Source organism: Alligator mississippiensis, chromosome 1 (genome assembly GCF_030867095.1).
Source record: "Alligator mississippiensis isolate rAllMis1 chromosome 1, rAllMis1, whole genome shotgun sequence".
In the NCBI taxonomy this organism is placed as follows: Eukaryota; Metazoa; Chordata; order Crocodylia; family Alligatoridae; genus Alligator; species Alligator mississippiensis.
This window is the reverse complement of record NC_081824.1, coordinates 368,560,663-368,581,006: the sequence shown is the minus strand read 5'-3', so window position 1 is coordinate 368,581,006 and position 20,344 is coordinate 368,560,663. Positions and strand designations below refer to the sequence as shown.

The 20,344-nt window shown below is 43.0% G+C and overlaps 1 protein-coding gene across 1 annotated transcript in view; it reads right to left on the bottom strand.

The window, feature by feature from the left end:
* Nucleotides 1-11,587: 11,587 nt before the first annotated feature.
* The window catches only part of DCT (dopachrome tautomerase), a 78,989-nt gene continuing 70,232 nt past the window's right edge, over nucleotides 11,588-20,344 (bottom strand). Inside the window, exons 8-9 of the mRNA XM_006270182.3 lie at nucleotides 14,583-14,784; nucleotides 11,588-13,975 (exon numbers count right to left, since the gene is read on the bottom strand). Coding sequence (XP_006270244.1) covers nucleotides 13,794-13,975; nucleotides 14,583-14,784 — 384 coding nt within the window. The 3' untranslated portion in view covers nucleotides 11,588-13,793. The remainder of the gene's footprint in view (nucleotides 13,976-14,582; nucleotides 14,785-20,344) is intronic.

The following is a 20,344-nucleotide window of genomic DNA, read 5'->3' as shown; positions in this document are numbered from 1 at the left end:
TGATTTTCCACGATAAAAAACCCAAAATGAAATGCCAACATGTATAGGTGTTTAGAATTTATTTTATTATAGTGATTAAGGCAGTGCTTCCAAATTGCTTTAAATTGTAAATATACCAATAAAACATTGTAGTCAACTGAAACCTATATATATGTATGCGTGTATATATATATATATATTATATATATATATATATAGTGGCATTTCATTTTAATCATGGGAAAAACACACATTTTGGGGGGTTTAAGCAGAGAACTTGTAATTTTTATCAGATAATTTGCTATTTTTAAATAGAGAAAACCAGGATCCCTGGATATGTGTAAGGAAAACCAAGAGAAAATATTTTTAAAGGAACAGAGAAGAAACAAAGACAAGAGCGACAGAGACAGAGACAGAGAGAGTGATAGGGGACAGAGACAAGAGCAGAGCGAGGGATAAGCCTGTTTCTTCCACTTCATAAGATTAAAAGAAATATATATTGTGCATTGAGACGGAGATGTGTTTTACTGGTTATTTCCTTCTCTGACTTCTGTGATGCTGTGTTTCCCAGCACAATAATTATAGCCATATATACAATTACAGAACACCAAAATGCACCAATGGAACTTACCTAGTAACAATTTCAAGTATTCCCAATGGTGTGACAGGCACACCAAAAACTAACATATTTCTAGTCTATTGATGTTATTCTATTACATCCAGCAACTTGAAAAGGGAGTGGGGAAACAAGCCTGATGTCTCCTGCTGCCAGGTGACTTTACAAAAATTTGCCAATCAATATTCCAAGTAGTTTGTTCATTTATGCAAGGTATCCACATTCAGTGCTCCTGATGCAACACGGTCCTTCCTTTGCTACGGTGTAATCATTTATGTAATACTAGAGAGAAAGAGAGTGCAACTTTGTAGCTGCCACAGGGAAATGTATTTTATTGATGAGCGCTATGCTGCTGCCAAATGACTGACAGCAAGTGAGGTCGAAATTAGAGTAAGATAGGCTGTTGTGAGGTGTTGACTGAAAGCTAGTCACTGCACCTGCCAGGATAACACAATTAGGAATGCATCAAAGCAGGTTATAGTCAATCTCTACATCAGTCTAAAAGAAAGTCAAGCTCTACATCACTCTAGGAGAAGGCAGGAAGGGAGTAAAGGTGCAATAAAGTAACTCTTGTTTTCTTCCAGGATGTTACTTTCCAATTTGAAATGAAAACATGCTTCTTTGTCTCTTCCAGTCTATTCTATTCCAGCCCAGCTTTTCTCTATGCTGTTCCTGCTGACAGGAAAAACAGAGGTAGAAGTTTTTCCTGTCAGCACACAGAGATTATGTAACTGAACATTCAAGTGATGTCAGCTCTCTATGTCATGTCATGCCATGCCTCAGCCCAGATTTTTTTAACTGAGGAGCTGCATTTGAAAAAAAAAAAGGATGAACTCTAAAGATGGAACCCAAATTCCATATAGGAATGTATATTTGTTAAAGCATGAGTCTTGTCCTTACCTCAGATTATACCTCATGGGGCTGGGAAGATCCATTTTGGAATTTATAAAAGGACAATTTTTCATTTTGTTAAAAACCCAAAAACTTTTTTTGTTTACAGTACAGTCATTTTTGCCTCCAGAAGTAGCGTGTGTGTGTGTGTGTGTGTGTGTGTGTGTGCGCGCGCGCATGTGCAAAATTGACTTCTTGTAACTTTTTCTAACTCTCACCTTCAATCCAGGCCATTTCACACCCAGCACAACCTAGAACAACCTTAGCCTCTCACTTCTGCCATTTTCAAATGCTTTATGATGGACTGTTCTATCAGGGGATTGCTGCAGGCTCTAGCCACACTTCCTGGTATACTTGACTCACATTCAGAGACATAACTAGTAGAGTTTATGCCCTGGGTAACAGAGGCATATCTGATAGAGTTTGTGCCCTGGGGTGTGTCACAGGCCAGCCGGGCACTGTGAGCATATCAATTTTATCACAGGCCAGCTGGGATGTTTGGTTCAGTTTCGGATCAAGGAAGCAAAGTTGGGACTGAAGTAAAGACAAATTTGCCTATGGGGCCCAGTCAGTTCCATGAACAGTTAATTTTATCATTTTGGTTAAACTTATGACAGAGAAGTTACATTTGTGGTTTACAAACTTACAAGCTTTATATTAACTAATATTACCTGTTAAAGCAAAATACCAAATGCCTCTAAGAAGCACATATTTATTGCCTATTAATCCCTCTGGTTCTGGCTGTCACAGGGTGTCAGAGTGGAGGCAGAGGGTGTGGGAATGGAGGTGTGACACATTACTTTCTCTCTACTAAGAGTGGAGCAGGGGCATGATGCTTCTAGGAGGTGCTGGGAGGGTGCTATCAGTGGCAGGTTAACCTTCCCCTAACCACGCAACCACCATAGATTTATATTGTGAGCAAGAATGCAAAGCCCTTAATTTGCCAGTGGCTGCAGGGCTAGGAAAATTGGCTGCTGGCACTGACACCTCTTGAGGTTTGATAGTAGTTCCTGAGTTCAAGACGTTTGGGAATCACTGGTCTATTTGACATGTGTTGCTTTATATGGAAAATAGTTTCTTGGGTGGGCACTAACTTTAATTTAAAACAAATAAATCTAGCTTCTACCACTAGAATAAGAGATTTATTTAGGCAACAGCTGCCTTATAGCTGGCTCCTTCAGATATTACACTTGATCTGAGACTTCAAGAGGCCAAGAAGGGCTGCAGTCTACAGCAGGAGTTCCCAAATCGCTGTCACCACTCCATGGGGCATGGTAGTCTAAGGCATGTAGGCAAATGACATGGTGTCACCTCTCTTAGTTTCCAGATGTTTCTGTAGCTATATGCTGATTGCATTAAAATAGTTAAATTGCACAAAATCCTTTCTGAGTGGTGCTTTTCCATATAGCTGTAACTGTACTTGTCATGAAAATTAACTTGGCCCTGTATGAGGGGAAATATTCCCTATGAATGTCAAGGAAGGTCTCTGAAATAGGATACACTTTTTTCTGAATGTCTTAGGCAAAAAGTCTGTAAGGTATTGTATTGTTGTTACTCACAGACAATTGGAACTGGGCATAGGATAAAACAGGTATCTTGCAAGAACCTTAAATACTGAGGACCAGCCCCAGAAAAAGAACTTAGGTGCCAAAAGTGCAACTTTGTAGGACTGAGGTGTCTAAGTCCAAGACTGAGATCCATCAAAAGAGAAGAGAAGAAAAGGGAAGAAACCTATGCACTCATTTAGCCTTCTGAGAATCTGTAGACACCTTTTTTTTTTCTTTTTTTTTTTGGCCAGGGAAGTTACATAGATGGCTCAAGTCCTACTACTGGACATGCACTGAATTTTCACCACTTTGATTGGGCTGGGCTGGGCTGGGCTGGGCTGGGCTGGGCATCTCAGCATCTATCTCCAACCTAACTCCATCTGGCATTAAATATGTGCATCTTTGTGCCTAAGTCTTGTAAGGACCCAAGCTGTCAGTGTAGCATTGAGTGTACCCGCCATCATGCCTGTTACAGGATAATTAGTGGTTTAGTGAACACACCCAGAAAGTGGGAGACTTTCATATCCTCCTCAGTTCATGGGAGTTCAAACCCACATCCCATAAGAGTACCTTAAATCACCAGGCCTGTGCCTAGGCTGGGGTGCAGACACCTTTCTGTTGAAGTTATACAGAAAAAATGATTGAAGTCATGTGGCCAGACATGGCAAGCAAGAAGGAGCACAGCTTTGAAGTCCAGTTCTAAGGGCCTTTCTTTAGAGGGGCGTCCTGGGTTCTTGTCTCAGCTCCCAACACTGCTTTATACATTTTATCCATGGAAGTCCATGGACCAGGGCCCAGAGGAATTCCCTCCCCATTCACTGTATAGGGATCTTACCTGAGTTTCTACCTTCAGAGCCTAGAAGTGAGATACAATGAAATCTATGTGTTTATGTGGCTCTGGGCCTGAGTGATCACTAAAGCCCCTGCTACATGTTACATATATTGATTAATTGCACAATAAATTTAGACCAGCCACACATGCTAAGAAAGACCAGTCACACATGCAAAGTAATTATAACACAATTAACTGGTTAATCATGCAATAAATTTAGATTTAGACCAGCCACATGTGCTAAGTAATTATCACATGATAAAAATGACTCTTCATTTGAGAGAGACAATGATTTCTTAAGGTGATATCTGTTATTGAACCAATTGTGTAGTTGGGATTCAAGCTTTTGAATGCAAGACATTCTTCCTTAGGTCTGATCACAAGGGGCATTTATAGAGGTGCTCTGGGGGGCAGGGCCAGGGGACAGGGTGGGGAGCATTTTATTTAGCACAGCTCCAAGAACCACACTGATTAAAGTGCCCAGAGCATCAAGTGCACCAGCGTCTCTGCGGTAAAAATGGCTGCAGGACGCTTTGAACTAAAGTTTGTCAAACCAGCTTTAATTTAAAGCACCCCTCCACCATTTTTCATTGCAGGGACTCTGATACATGTGACGCTGGAGTCTGCTGGAGTGCGGTAATTACTATGCTCCAGCAGACTCGATTAACCAACTGAATTAATCGAGTCTGCTCTGACTCGAGCAGCCTCCCTGTACATGTATAGGAGGTCAAGGACCCACGCACAACATAGTAAGCAGCAGTGAGAGGGAGAAATCCCCAGGGGTAGCAGATACACAATTAGCAGAAGAAAAGAATCTCATTACTGGGATTTCAAACCCTATCAATAGGGAGGAGCGTTATTCTCTCCTTTCATCTGTGGAAAGAATTCAAGTCAGGTAAAATAAAACTAGTGCCATAAAACTAGTATCAATGTTTAGCCCTTGGTTCTTCGTGACCATCCATCTTGTGAATTTTTGTTCCTGAGTTCACTTTTAAAGGAGTTAGGTAGATTTCCCTTGAGCACAAGAATAGTGAGGTCAGAAAGGGAGTGATTTTCCTATGAGGAATGTGCTCTTAATGGTGCGCTGTCCTTTATAGTTTTTTTGTGAGAGTTCACTTTGGTGTGTAGTTGCTGTTCAGTTCTACCCAATGGCAATGCATAGGGGGTGCACAGGGATGCACGTGCACCCCCTGAGAGTGCAGGTGCACCCCCTAACTGCCGCTTAAGCAATGGGCAGCGGGGGTAGGAGGGAGCACTGGTACCCCCCTGCAAGCGCCAGCTGGGGAGTGGAGCACCATTGCGCTCCCAGACATGTCCACAGCCACTCCCAAAAGCAGCTGCAGCAACTGGCTGCAGCAATTGGTCGCTTCGCAATCAGCCACAGGGGACCCCCCCCCCAGTCAGCGGGATCGGCTGCAGGGGCCCCTTCCCAGTCACTGACTGGTCGCTGGGGGGGGCACATGCCCCACCTGACTAAGGCAGCACCAGTCACCCATGACAGTTTTGTTGTAGCACTTATTGATAGTAGTGGGAGTGGAGATGTGCTGAGAGGTTAAGCGTTCCTTGCCAAGGCAAGACTATGTCCCATTTGATGTCAGTTGGGCAATGGAGAATTTGTTTCTGATAATGAGCTGGACAAGGTTAGGGGAATGTTTGAAAGCTAGGATCAGAGGACCTGGGAATATTTATCTCAAGGTCTGATGTTTGTCAAGTAGGTTCTAGTAGTTTGGTGATTCTTTTGATCAGTTCCAGTGTGTGGTGGTAGATGATCAACAACAGTGTGCTGTCACAGCAGGGGGGGAGCAGAAATCATATTTATAAGTAACTGTGGGATATTTGGATAGCTTTTTCAAATGTACAGTCTATTTATCTACTGGAATGTCCTTGATGTATAAAGGCAGATTTTAGGCTGATCGGGTGAGCATTACAAGCATTCTCCACAGATCTGATGCAATGGTATCTGAGAACCTGGCTGTAGAGTACAGCTTTTTTTGGTGTTCTTGGGATGATTGCTGGGGGTTGTAGGTGACAAGCAGAGAAATTCTGTTGTCTTGTGTTGATGTTGTAGCAGGTTAGAGGGAGGTCTGAACCTGACTTTGTTGATTTGAATGGCTACAGTTTTTGGCTTGTACTGTAATTGTAGAAACCCCTGCTTTAGATCCTTAAGGTGCTCATCCCAGTTGCTAAGACCATAGCTGGGCTGGTTGTAATGTTGAGCTTGGCTGTAGATGATGGATCTAATGGTGTACTCTGGTCTCTGGATGAAAGCTGGTGGCATGAAGGTAGTTGTGGCAATTGATAGGCAGTTGATAGGTTTATATGTTTATCTTTGCATCCATCTTAAACTGTAAAACCCTCTAAACCATGCTTTAAAATCAAAACGATTGCAGACTTCCTGCACTTTTTAAAATTTATTTATGAAAGTTCAATTATTTCTTTTTGGAAGATCTTAAAGTAAATTTCATCAGTACAAATTCCTGAATCTAGTGTAGTGCTATTCTTTAATCAAATTCATTTTCATAACTTACAAATATTCTTCAAGTGTTATGCTGGGAAATTACTTTGAAGACATATGAGGAAAAGAACATGAAATTGTCACCATGTGGTTTTCAAGTAGGTAGGTTGTGCTCTTATCTATGCATGTTATTCCAGACTTGTACTATTAGCTAAAATAATGAGAGCTTTAAACATGTTATTGTGATGTCAAGGACATAGAGTAGTAGGGAATAAAACCTAGGTCAGGCTTTTTTGGGGGAAGGAGGGTTAATTATTGCACAACATTTACACATTGGTTTTACGCACAAATAACATTCCTCAAGATAAGATTTTGTTTGTTTGTTTGTGTATTGTCTGGACACCATTGAGAGGTTTATTCTCAGACACACAGGAACTGAACAAGTACAGAATTGGATTCACCCTTAGGGAAAGTTCCTTCTTAAAAGCTTTAGTTGTATTATATTTTTGCCCTTTTTCTGACAGCATCCAACTACTGACATCAGTCCTGCATCAAGTTGTACATAACATAGAATGAATGACTTTTTATAAGCTAATCTTTTCATCTTGAGACATTTGAATCTATATCTATCTTACCTGAGAGTTACAGAGGTCCATAAGCTGAATAGGAACCAATGGTGTGCTCTCATTGCAAAAAAGGCCAACAGCAGACTGGGCTGTATTAACAAGTATGCCTCTTAAGGCAAGAGAAGTGATTCTTGTGCTCTATTCAGCATTAGCAAGGTCTCACTTGGAGTACAATGTCCAGTTTTGGAACCCACACTTCAAGAAGGATGTGGACAGATTGGAGGGAGTCCAGAAGAGAACAACAAAAATTATTAGGGGCATGAATGACACATGTCCCCAGAGGCTGGGGGGCCATGGCAACCACCCACAGGTGGCAGCAGTGGTGGCGGTGGTAGGGGTGTGATGGTGGCAAATGGGGAGCTCCTGCAGGTGGCTGTGGCGGTGTCAGCAGCGAGAGGGAGTGAGGTGGCAAGAGGCAATGGCCCACAGGTGCTGCTGGCAGTGGCGGTTGCGGTTCTCTCAGGCAGTGCACCACCAATCTCAGGAGGTGCATATGCACCCCCTACATGCCACCAATGATTAGTGGCCTGGGAAGCAAGACTTATGAGGTAACGTTGAAAAAAATAGAGTGATTTTAGTCTGGAAGAAAGAACACTGATGGGGGAATTTGATAACAATCTTCAAATACCTGAAGGGTGATTATACAGAGGCTGGTTATGGGCTTTTCTCTGTGGCTATAGGGGGCAGGACTAGAAGCAATGGCTTCAAGCTTCAGCAGGAGAAATTTAGGTTGAAGATTAGGAGAAAAAATTTGACTATGAGATTTATCAGGCATTAGAAGCGGCCACTTAGTTAAATTGTGGAGTCTCCATCCTTGGAAATTTCAAGAGGAGGTTGAACAGGCTTGGATGATTTAGTTAGGGGTGATCCTACCTTGAGCAGGGGGCTAGACTAGATGACTTAAGATCTTTTCCAGCCCTATTTTCCTATGAGCCTATGAACATGGAAGCAAGTCCTATAGGACAGCTTCATGGTCAATTCCTGCAATGTCCAACAAGAAAGATTGCTTTTAATTTTGAAGTAGCTTCCCATCTTACCTCCAAAGCCCTTGGAGTCTATCATGCAGGTATAGCAGAAAAATAGCACACTCAGCTTCAGAGTAATCTCCTAGATTAAAATTTGGCAGTTAACCATGGGGAAGACAGCTGTAATGATGCAGTGACTGCCATCTCCCTGCTGGTAAAGTAAGCAGCTCAAGAACTGAGTGACACAAGTTGGAAACCAAAACTCAGCAGGAAGAAAACTGTATCAGAGAAGAATATTGTGAACTCAGGGGTCACAGCAAGAGTAAACATGCTACTTTGTGTATTAGAAAAAATCTAGGGGAAGGACCCTATGCAGAGTCTATGGCCAGATCAAGTAGAGGTACCTAAGGCATGCTACTGACACCTTTGACAAGATCTAAGAAATGACAGAGGTAACCAGGTCCAAAATGTGGATGTTGTTCCTCTTCTTGTGTTTTAAAGGAAGGACTGTCCCTGCTCTGTTGTCAAAAGAAGGGTTTTAGGAAAAGGGTCTGGACTATATACACAAAGTGGAGAAAGGACTCTGCCTTCATCTATGCCACAGAGGAGAGAGAGGCTGAAATCATAATCCTGCCCTCAGCATTCCCTATTGGTTGGCTTTTTTTATTGGTTTTTGTAGAACCCATTCTCAAGCACCTGAGACTCCCCAAGCTTTATATCATGATCAGGGATCCTAGTTTTCTCTGATTTAAAAAAAAAACAAACAATTTTTGGATTTAAAAAAGTAACCCAAAAATCAACATTTTTCCGTGATCAAAATAAAACACCACTATATATATAGTGGTGTTTCATTTTGATCATGGAAAAATGTCGATTTTGGGTTACTTTTTTATGAAATCATAGAATCAAAGGACCAGAAGGTACCTATAAGATCATCAAGTCTGGTCCCCTGCCATGGGCAGGAAGTTATTGGGCTCAAACAAGCTCAGCAAGGTGCTTGTCCAGCCTCCTCTTGAACACCTTCAAGGATGGCGACTGCACCCCCTCTGCTGGGAGTATGTTCCAGATTCTTGATACCCTTACAGAAAAGAAGTTTTTCCTTATGTCCAGCCTAAATTTTTCCCCAATTAGCTTGTGCGCATTGCTCCTTGTCCTCCCAAGGGGTAACTTTCTGAAGAGTTGCTACGCTAGATCTTGGTATTTACCCTTGACATACTTGTAGGCAGCTATCAGGTCTTCTCTTGCTCAGACTCAACAAACCCAGTCTCTCCTTATAAGGCCTATCTTCCAGGCCCCTAATCTTACGGGTCAGGGGTGACATGTAGGGCGTGCATGGGGGTGCACCCCCTGAAAGCACCAGTGCATCCCCTGACAGGCTGCACTCCCTGTTTAGCTAGTGGGCAGGGGGGCAGGCGGGAGCACCAGTGCCCCCCCTGCTAGTGCTGTGCCATTTCCAGAAGTGGCTGTGGGAGTTCCGGAAGCAGCGCGGCCACTTTTAAGGTGAGTAAGATCAGCTGCAGGAGATCCCTCCCCCAGTTGCTGACTTGTGTCAGCATGTGCCCCCCCCAACTCAAGAGGCACCAGACACCCATGATATGGGTGGCCCTTCACTGTACCTTTTGGAGCCTATCCACATCCTTCCTGAAGTGTGGTGTTCAGACCTGAGGAGGAGGAGTACCTCTCTGGATCTGTTCGCAACACATCGGCTGATATTAGCCAGAGTTCTATTTGCCCTGCTGGCAACTACGCTGCACTGTTGACTCATATTCATCTTCTGGTCGATTGTCACCCCTAAGTCCCTTTCAGATGTAGTGCCAGCCATTGTATAGTTGTGGTGAAGGTTCTTCCTACCCAGATGAAGGACCTGGCACTTGTCCCTGTTGAACCTCATCTGACTGCATTCAGCCCATATGACCAGTCTGTCAAGGTCATACTGGATCCTTACCCTATCCTCAGATGTGCCCATATTTCCCCAAAGCTTGGTGTCATCTGCAAACTTAATCATTGTGCTTTTCACCCTCTCATCCCAATCATTGATAAAAATGTTAAAGAGCATGGACCCAAGCACTGATCCCTGGGGGACACTACTGAAGACAGCCCTCCAGGATGAGGCCATCCCATCGATTACAACCCTCTGGGATCAGCCTCTGAGCCAATTGCCAACCCACCTCACTGTAGACTGGTCTAAGCCAGTACCCTCCAGCTTAAATGAAAGAATCTCATTGGAAACAGTGTCAAAAACCTTGCTGAAGTCTAGGTAAATGATGTCAACCTCATGTCCCTTGTCCAGCTGGTTACCTGCTTGTAAAAGGACACCAGGCACAACCTACCCTTGACAAAGCTGTGCTGGTTGCTTCTTACTACACCACCAGTTGCAAGCTTGTGCCTCCTTGACAATTTTTTCAAATATTCTGCCCAGGACCGAGGTCAGACTGACCTGTCTATAGTTTGCAGAGTCATCTCTCTTCCCTTTTTTAAAGATGGGTACCACGTTAGCCCTCTTCCAGTCATTTGGGACCACTCCTGAGTCCCACGACTCTTCAAACAGCTTCGCCAGGGGCCCTACTATGAGCTCATCCAGTTCTTTCAGGACTCTCAGATGCAGATCATCTGGCCCAGCCGACTTGAACACATTCAAATGTTCTAAGAGTATCCTCACCTGTTTGGGACTGATTTCATGCGGACTGTTGTCTTCCACATCTTCCCTGGGCCTCTGGACAGGTGAACAGCTCCCATCTGATTTCAGGAATACCAATGTGAAGTAAGTATTTAGGAGCTCTGCTTTTTCATGGGGATCAACTGTGGGTTGCTCCCCGTATTCAGTAGGGGTCCCACAGTGGAGCTTGATTTTTTCTTGCTCTCTCTGTACCTATAGAAGGACTTTTTGTTATCTTTTATTTCAGTTGCCAGATTGATCTCCACACCTGCCTTGGCTTTCCATGTCTCCTACCTGCAGACCCTGTCCACATGTTTGTACTCCTCTCTGGATGCTGAACTGCTTTTCCACTGCTTATATGCTTTTTTTTTCTTTTTCAGAAGTTCCCTAATATCCCTATTGAGCCAAGCAGGTCTCTTGGCCCCTTTCCTGCTTTTTAACTGAGTGGGGATGGCCTCTTTTTGAGCTGTAAGAATTGCCCTCTTAAGGAAACATCACCTTTTTAATCTGAAAATTGGGGATTTTTTTTTTCAGAGAAAATCAGGATCCCTGATGATGAGGTCAAGTGCCTACACTGGTTGTTACCAACTACACTGGGCACATAGGGGCCTGTAAATTAGGTTTTGCAATGCTTGGTGCAAGACAGTCAGCAGAGAATCACCACTCTGCACACATAGGATTTTAAAATAAAATCAGAAAGTGGTTCTTGGAGAGATGGAATTTAAATTCCAAACTATGGAAGTAAGTAATAATAATTTTGACTTCACTCTCAAACCAGCATAGGTCTCCCTTTCCATTGTTTTGGAGAGTGGGTTGAACCTGATGATAAGTGATAAAGGTATTAAGTCATCTCTAAACAACTTTGCATTTTACTACAGGGCCTTCACACTGTTAGAGAGCACAGGAGAAGTTGGAATCCTTTATATACTGCTTATGGGAAGTGTAATGGTAGGCAAGAACAGGAAGAGCTATTGGAGAACAAAAAAATAATGATAGTAATCCCACATAGTACTGAATAAATTGGTTTAAGATATTTTACTAATATAATCATAGGTAAAATCTTTGTTACATACCACAAGTATATTTACTGTATCTTATAAAATATTCTCAGATCCCAAAAGTTAGTAGTTTAGAAACAAGTACTTTTTAGCAGAAATGATAATTGGATGACATACTGGAAATGAACTAAGTATATAAAAAAGATCTGCACATCTCTACAAAGGAGTTTATCTTTCTAACTATGAAAAAATGGGATACAGACCTTGAACTACATTGACTTTTTACTCAGATCTACAAAACCAAACCATTATTTTTCTATGAAATAACAAAGTAAATTCTATAAAAGTTACCATATATAAAACACAGCAATAACAAAGCCCATTAATATGAGGATAAACAGATGCACAGAAGCAACAAAAACCATCCAGCACTCAAGCACTTAAGTTATGGGAGGAAAAATGTTCTCAAGAACATATAGAAAAATTCATTGCTAAGCCATTCTTCTAGTAGAGTCAGAAATAAAATCAGGTAGTAACAAATTAACATAATCTTCCTCTCCCATCCCCAGCCCAGGAACAAAAGTATCTGAATCTTGTCCAGGTGAGATGTTCAATATCTGCATCCCAAACCTTGGACAACACACTAAGTCTAGTGTCTTAACAGCAAAAAGCTTTTTCCACACTTATAAGAATGAATATGTTTTTCTAAGTCACTAATTAAAATGAACACAAGCAACATCAGTTCAGTGATACTACAATATTTAGTAGAAAATTTGAATTACTAGATTTCTTCTCCACCTGACAGTATTTACAGAAAAAAAAAAATCTCGTGGTCTGAACATTTAACTATTAGACATGCAAAATGGTTTGCTATTCTATCCTGTAAATCAATACATTTTAATATATTCATGTATATGGTCACTGATAAGTGTAAATGTATGGAATTCGAGAAGAGCAGCAATTGCAGTTAGAGACATCAAATGATCTTTCTGTCAGAGTTGAGCCAAAGATTCAATATAGAATTATGGCCCCTTGAAGGTATGTAGAGGTCCTCTTCACCTTCCTACATAGGGGTCGTCTTCACTATCCTACCTGATATCTCACCATTGGTCCACATACTCTCATCCCTGCATCTCTGAAATCCTAATACTCCGAGCTACTGAGAGCTCTTTGCATTCCTATGATCCCTGACTACTTCCTGTGTTGGAATCCCAGCAACCTCCCTTCTTTCAATATAGACCAAGAAGTTAAAGTAAAGCCGAAGTGAAAAAGGGCCAGTGCAGAATTCAGTGCCTGACTCAGATCCCTGCTGTCAAACAGAAGTGTCTCTGTTTAGTTACAAATGAATTCCTGCTCTTTATCTAATTGGACATTGAGAAATTTTAGTTTAGAGGCATTTTTGGTGTTTATTTTATGAGTAAAAATCAAAAGGACTGATAGGCATGCCTACATGAAATGCTACGCCGCCATAGTGGTGAGCTACAAGGCCGCGGCTTGTCACTATGGTGACATAGCATCAGCTAGCAAGAACTGTGATGCCAACACTACTGAGCAATAGCAACCTATTGTTGCTACTGCGCAGTACGGTTGAAAATAACCCATGCACTGCTGGGATTGTGCAGTAATGGTACAGTAACAACAGAGCAGTCAGGTGCAAATGTAGACATGCCCACTGAGGCTTAAACAGATTCTGAGGCTCCACAGGTCCCTTATGATATGCCATCTAGCTGGACCTCTGCTCCCCTCCAAGACAGGCATCTTTGAATTAATTTGTTTAATAACATCATTCATTTACAACACTTTCCTAAGAACTGTAGAATGGTCTGTTATTCAAGGATATATAATTAAAGAAATTCTGCCTATTATAGTAGTATTTGTTTATGCACGGACTGAAGGAAAATGATTCACACACTTACCCTTCTCTCAAGTAGAGGCATCATGATTTAAACCTATGGAGAACAGGTCTTAGGAAACACAAGCTACAGATAGACTAACATTTTCCTGTGACCAGAGTCTATCTTAGGCTACATCTTCCCCTCTCATGTCTTGCTTCAAAATGTTTGAGGACATAAACCTGAGGACTGCTAGTGACAGAAAAAGTTGAGATTAGGAAAATGTACCCATCAAAGGAGTGTGTGTGAGCCTATTAGTTAAACATCTAGCTAAGGACTGATCAATTAATCAAGTCCATTTTTATTTCATGTACTTGTAGAAGCGGTGCTACAGTACTAGCCCTCTTCTGTATATTTTTTTCTATTGAAGCTTACATTCATTAATGGTTCAAAGCCTTTTCTCTGTCTTCTGTGCTGAAAGAGTGCAAGCAGCAGAATTAGTACAATTAAAGCGATTAGTGCTCCTCCAAGTATGGAACCAACCATTACAGCCCAAGCATGAGTTTCTTCAAATGCCTCTGTAAAGAAACAACATCTTAGTTATAGACTGGGAATATTTTTGCTCCTACAAATCACAAGGAAGATGAATAACTCTAACAACTGCATAACTATTATTTGTATCAATGCAACAACAAGAGCCCACAAAGAATCAGGCTGTGGTGTGTAGGTTATGTGTAAGAGACAAATTCATTGTGTTATAATGTTAGAGCCCTTGCACTGGAGACCTCTGTTCAGGTCCCAGCTCAAAACAGGGCAGTGGAGCCAGAATACGGGTATTGTTTGCCCAAATCCTAAGCAAGTTTTCTAACCCTTGAGTGTGAGGCTTGGGCAGGGGCAGGGGCAGGGGCAGGGGAGGGGTGGGGACAGAGAGAGAGAGAGAGGTGTGAAGAGTGATATTCCATTACCTACTCTTATTTGGTTTGTAAGAGACAACTGGATTGGCTGAAATGCTAACTTCCAGAGCAGATTTATGGCTGAGAATCAAGACAGAAGATACATACTTTCCCCCAGGCCATAGGGAAATAACTGTTCTCCTTAGGGCTTTCATATCTGAATGTCTGTGTATGAAAGTTTGAACTGCCATGCATCTTACCACGGAACTCCTTTCACACTTCAGCAACTTACCCGGCAGCTCAATGGCATAGGTGTAACCAAGTTGCTCTGCAGTTAGAAAAAGTTGATCATTGGTCACTGGAGGGAAGAAAGGGACCATGTTATACAGCCTATTGTGGCCAATAGGTGCCAGCTCCTCAGGCCAAACACTGTCAGATGGGTTAACTCGCTTCATCCATTCATCAAAGACAGCATCAGTAAAAGAGTGAAGAATCTGCAGATTCAAATACACACACATGCCACAGGCACATTTAACACCTAATTTCAACATTTTATATTTTAAAAAATCATCTGGACGTGACATATTGTAAGGAAAGACACAGCAGTAGAAGGGAACTGTACAAGTACTGCAGATAGATACTGTAGCACTGTAGGGTATGGAACTCATCAAAGCTACACTGCAAGGCACCAATCATCCTTGATTAAGTGCATCAGTTCCCCTGCTTCAGCAGCAGAGAAAGGCTCAAGCTGTGAGTCAGAGAGCATCACAGTTTGGTCTCAACTTCTTTCTTGCCAGCCTTTTACCTTGGTAGTTCAGCTGTACTGGCCATTGGACTGGGGAAGCAAAGCTCCCACCCTGCCAGCCATTCCCTGCCCACCTGATTAGGAATAGGTACTTGGCAACGTCTACTCTCTCCTCATCATGTATCCTGAAGAGTAACTGACCCATGACAGAGGAAAGGGACATGTTCTCATTTCTTTTCATGAATTCATAAACTAGTTTACAGCTGAACTCTAGGCCAAAGTCAGCCCAACAGAAATTAGAGCAAGAGTCTCTAGTCTAGGAGTGCTCAAACTCAGGCCCACCAGTCAAATCCAGCCTGCAGAGCCATGACATACAAATTTCACAAACTTGGAAGTGGGGAGCAACAGAAGCTCCACCCAGCTGATCCAGCCTCACCTAGGCCGTTGTCTGAACAGCAGGGTTGGGGCAGACTGCCCCTTGCACATCTAGTTTGGACCAAGCTGTTCCCCCTGCAAACTGCATGCCCAGATTGGGGTCATTCTACCCTACCTCCCCCATGTTGGGTTCAGAGCCTGGCTGCTCAACCCCCCCCTCCTCCTACATGTCCAGATTAGAGCTGCTCCACCCCACCCCACACACATCCAGACTGGGCCTGTTCTGCCCCGACCCCCCACCCTGCCTTGTGCATCCAGACTGGTACTAGGACCAGGACTGAGCTGCTTTCCCCCACCCCTCACGCATCAGATCAGGGCCACTCTGTCCTGTCCCCACCCCAGGCAGATGGATCAAGGTCAGGCTGCACAATTCCCTGCAGCCAGATCTGATTTGCAGAGAGACCTAGCACTGCCTATCTGGCCCATGGTGTGAAAAAATTAGACAACACTGCTCTGGTACATGAGTTCCACATTGCACTGATAAAGGCAAGAAATCTAAACTAATATAATTATTATATAGTTACTATTATATAGTAACTATTATATAGAGGTAATAAAAGGCACTAAAAGGTATAAGTTAAAGGAAAATGGGGGAATATGTCACTATGCACTGGGCGGGTAGGGTGTTTCATTCCTCCATCCTGAGTCAACATGAACCGTATTGGGAAGTGAGGTTTAAGGAGTAGAGGGTAGAAGCTGCATCTTGGTAAGTTAGTAAGATTGTTTAAAAAATAATTGCAGTTGAATCTACACAGTCTAACGTGCATGTAACATATATGTTTAGGGACCAAGAAAGGTCTGTTTAGTCTCTCCCCTCATTAGAAAACTTCCCTCCAAGTAAAAACACTACTGTAACTATGTCAGAACTCTGAAACCACAACATATATTACATTTTTCAAAAATTCTGTAGAAAGAGGTGATCCTCATGAGTTGGAAACAGTCTTCTATACCTTCTGCATGTAAACACATTTAGGCAAATGACTCATTTTCTTCAGAGTGCCAATTTTTGAAATGCATAGGTTTTCCTCTTTTTTTCTGCTCTTTTCACTCATTATCTTCATCTCTTAAATTAGGGTGGACCTTAGAAGGCTAAATATATGGTCTGATTTTCAGATGTGCCAAGTTCTCAAAGATGATCTCTGATCTCTGCTTTTTAAATCCAAACATTTCTTCCGGGAGTCAAACTTTTAGGTTACCCACTAGAGGGCACTCAAGACACTCCCAAGAATGAAAACTCCTGTAGTGGCTATAACAGTATAAGACAGGAAAAAACATTGATGTAGTTGTGATAGTGGAGGAGTATGATAGAAGCAAGAATTGTCAGATTAGATAATCTCTTTTATTGAACCAGCTTGTACAGTTGGTAAAAATAGGAGACAAGCTTTCAGGCCTCAAGCACTCTTAATCATGTCTGAGAAAGAGGCAGCCACAGTCCAAGTTAAATACAAGTCAGACTAATTGCTTTAGCTTATCCTAATTATGTTAATACACTTCATTGCTTGAAAGGGCAGTGGACAATTATCACCTGTGAATCAGAGGGAAGCCAACAGAGAGGAGGTGAGAGGTAGATGATAATGAGCAACACAACCATAATTATCGAAAAAGGGGACCTTTTATTAAGGGTCTTGAAAACTTAAAGAAATGTCTGCTTCTTCAGCAGTCCCTCACAGTCAAGGATGATTTTCTTCCATGATTGTCTTATCTGTGGATCTGAAGATGGGTAATGTGGCTGAACTGGGATTGACAGACTCTGTTGCAATTAGGGCATGTGTTTTCACGTAGGGTGCGTGTTTCTGGATTCTTCATTCAGTCCACAACACACTGTTTCTGCCATTCCCATTTGTCCATCTCCTGTTGTCATTCTAAGGTTTCGAAGTACTGAAATCCTTGCAGCAGACTCTCATAGATTCATAGATTCATAGATTGTAGAGTCGGAAGGGACCACAATGGATCATCATATCCAACCCCCTGCCCCTGGCAGGAAAGAGGACCGAGGTCAGATGACCCCAGCCAGGTGACTATGTAGCCTCCTCTTGAAGACCTCCAAGCTAGGTGATAGCACCACCTCTCTTGGAAGTTCATTCCAGATCCTGGCCACCCTTACTGTGAAAATTTTCTTCCTAATATCTAACCTAAATCCACTCTCAACTAGTTTACACCTGTTATTCCTAGTCACTCCCTGGGGTGCCTTAGTAAACAGTGCTTCCCCTATTCCCCATTGACCTACCCTAATAAATTTATAGGCGGCCACAAGATTTCCCCTCAGCTGTCTCTTGTGAAGGCTGAAGAGATTCAGCTCTCTCAACCTCCCCCCCGGTAGGGTCTATCACGAAGGCCACTAATCATGCGAGTGGCCCTCCTCTGGACCCTCTCAAGATTCCCCGCGTCCCTCTTGAAGTGCGGCGCCCAAAACTGGATACAGTACTCCAACTGCAGCCTGACCAGTGTTGCATAGAGGGGGAGCACCACCTCCTTTGTTCTATTAGTCATGCACCTACTAATACACGACAAGGTGCGATTGGCCTTGTTGATGGCCTCGTTATACTGCCGGCTCTTGTTCATCTTGGAGTCAGTTATGACTCCAAGATCCCTCTCTGCCTCCCAGCTGCTGAGAAGGACACTCCTTAACCTATAGGTGTGCTGGGGATTCCTCCTTCCCAGGTGGAGTACCTTACATTTATCTTTATTAAATTACATCCTATTTCTCTCTGCCCATTGATCCAGCCTGTCCAGGTCAGCCTGAATCTGCTCCCTGCCCTCTTGTGTACTAACTTTTCCCCATAACTTGGTATCATCAGCGAACTTGGAGAGGGTGCTCTCCACACCCTCGTCCAAATCGCTGATGAATAATATCGGTCCAGGGACCGAACCCTGCAGGACCCCACTGCCCACCTCCCTCCAGGACGAGAAGGAACCATCCACCACCACTCTCTGGATGCAGTCCCTAAGCCAGTTGGCCACCCACCTGACCGTGTAGGCATCCACTCCACAGTCTGCTAGCTTCCCAATGAGGATAGGGTGCAAAACTGTGTCAAAGGCCTTCCTAAAGTCCAGGAAGATGACATCAGCCTCAGCTCCCACGTCCAGGCAGTGTGTGACCTGGTCATAGAAGGCTACAAGGTTTGTCAGGCAGGATCTACCTGTGACAAACCCATGCTGGTTTCGCCTCAGCATCATTTCCCCTGCTGGGCCTGCACAAATGTGTTCTTTGATTATTTTCTCTAGCAGTTTCCCAGGAACAGAGGTAAGACTGACTGGTGTAAAGTTACCTGGCTCATCCCTTCTCCCTTTCTTGAAAATGGGCACCTCATTGGCCCTTCTCCAGTCCTCAGGGACCTGGCCGGAGCACCACGAGTGCATGAACAGCTGTGCCAGCAGCTCAGCTATGACACTGGCCAATTCTTTCAGCAGCCGTGGATGGAGATCATCCGGGTCTTCCTCCATTTGCAGTGGTCCTGAGTGATAATTTTCCATGACTTGACTCAGTGTTGCATTTTTTTCAAGTTGGCCTTGAGGGAGTCCTTGAAAAGCTTTCTTTTCCCTCCTCTTGAACATCCACCTTGACTGAGCTGAGTGAATAAAACTTGCTTCACGAGTCTAGAGTCAGACATCTGGATGACACGGCCGACCCAGCAAAGTTGGTGTCAGATGATCGTCGCCTCGATGCTTGTGGTGGTTGCTTATGAGAATCCACTAACTTTGGTGTACCTATCTTCCCACTGGATTTGAAGCATCTTCCACAGTCAGCATTGACAGTACTTCTCCAATGACTTGAGGCGTCTCCTGTACACTGTCCACATCTCAGCTTTGTACAGTAAGGTAGGGATCACTACTGCTTTATAAACCATGAGCTTGGTTTTGGATTGGATGTCCCGTTCTTTGAATACCTATTTCCTCAGGTGTCCAAAGACTGAATTTGCACATTTGAGGCAACATTGGATTACTTTGTTGATGTCAGCCTTCTGTGAGAGATGGCTTCTAAGGTACAGGAAATATTCAACTTCCTCCAGAGTCTCACCATGAATCTGAATTACTGGAGCTGGTGATTGCTAATTAAGAACTTGTTGATAGAGAACTTTAGTCTTCTGAATGTTAAGCGTCAGTCCCATTTTCTCATATGCCTTCAACAAGATGTCAACAATTGCCTGAAGGTCTGCTTCTGAGTAAGCACAGACTGCAGTGTCATCAGCATACTGAAGTTCAATGATTGAGATTGGGGTGGTCTTGGTTTTGGCTCACAGTCAGCTGAGATTAAACAGTTTACCATTTATTCAATAGTTTAGCTCCATTCTGACTTGAAGCTTGTTGGTGATCTAATGTAGCATCACGGTAAGGAATATCAAGAAGCATATTGGAGCAATGACACAGCCTTACTTAGCTCCCATCTTAACCTCAAAGGGATCTGTGATAGATCCATTACAGAGAACCACCATTCGCATACCATCCTAAGGATGGAGGAGACCTGATCAAAGAAAGAGAAGCAACCAATTCTGTTGGAAGGAGCATTTTGAAGATCTTGTCAATCAAGATTCTGTTGCTGATAAGAGCATTCTCAACTCCATCCAACAACACCCAGTCAGAGATGATCTTGGAATCCCTTCAACCCTTGATGAGGTAAGGAAAGCCATCAAGCAGGTGAAGAATACCAAGCATCTGGAACTGATGGAATCCCCACTGAAATCTTCAAACAAGGGGGAGAGAAGCTCATATCACAGCTCCATGTCCTCAACTTAAGGATTTGGAACGATTAGGAAATCCCAGATGACCTTAGGGAGTGTGACAATCTTTTGGAAATTACAAAGGGATCATCTTGCTGTCCACCACAGGAAAGATCATTAAAGAACTGTAAACACATTTTGGCCCCATTCTGCCTA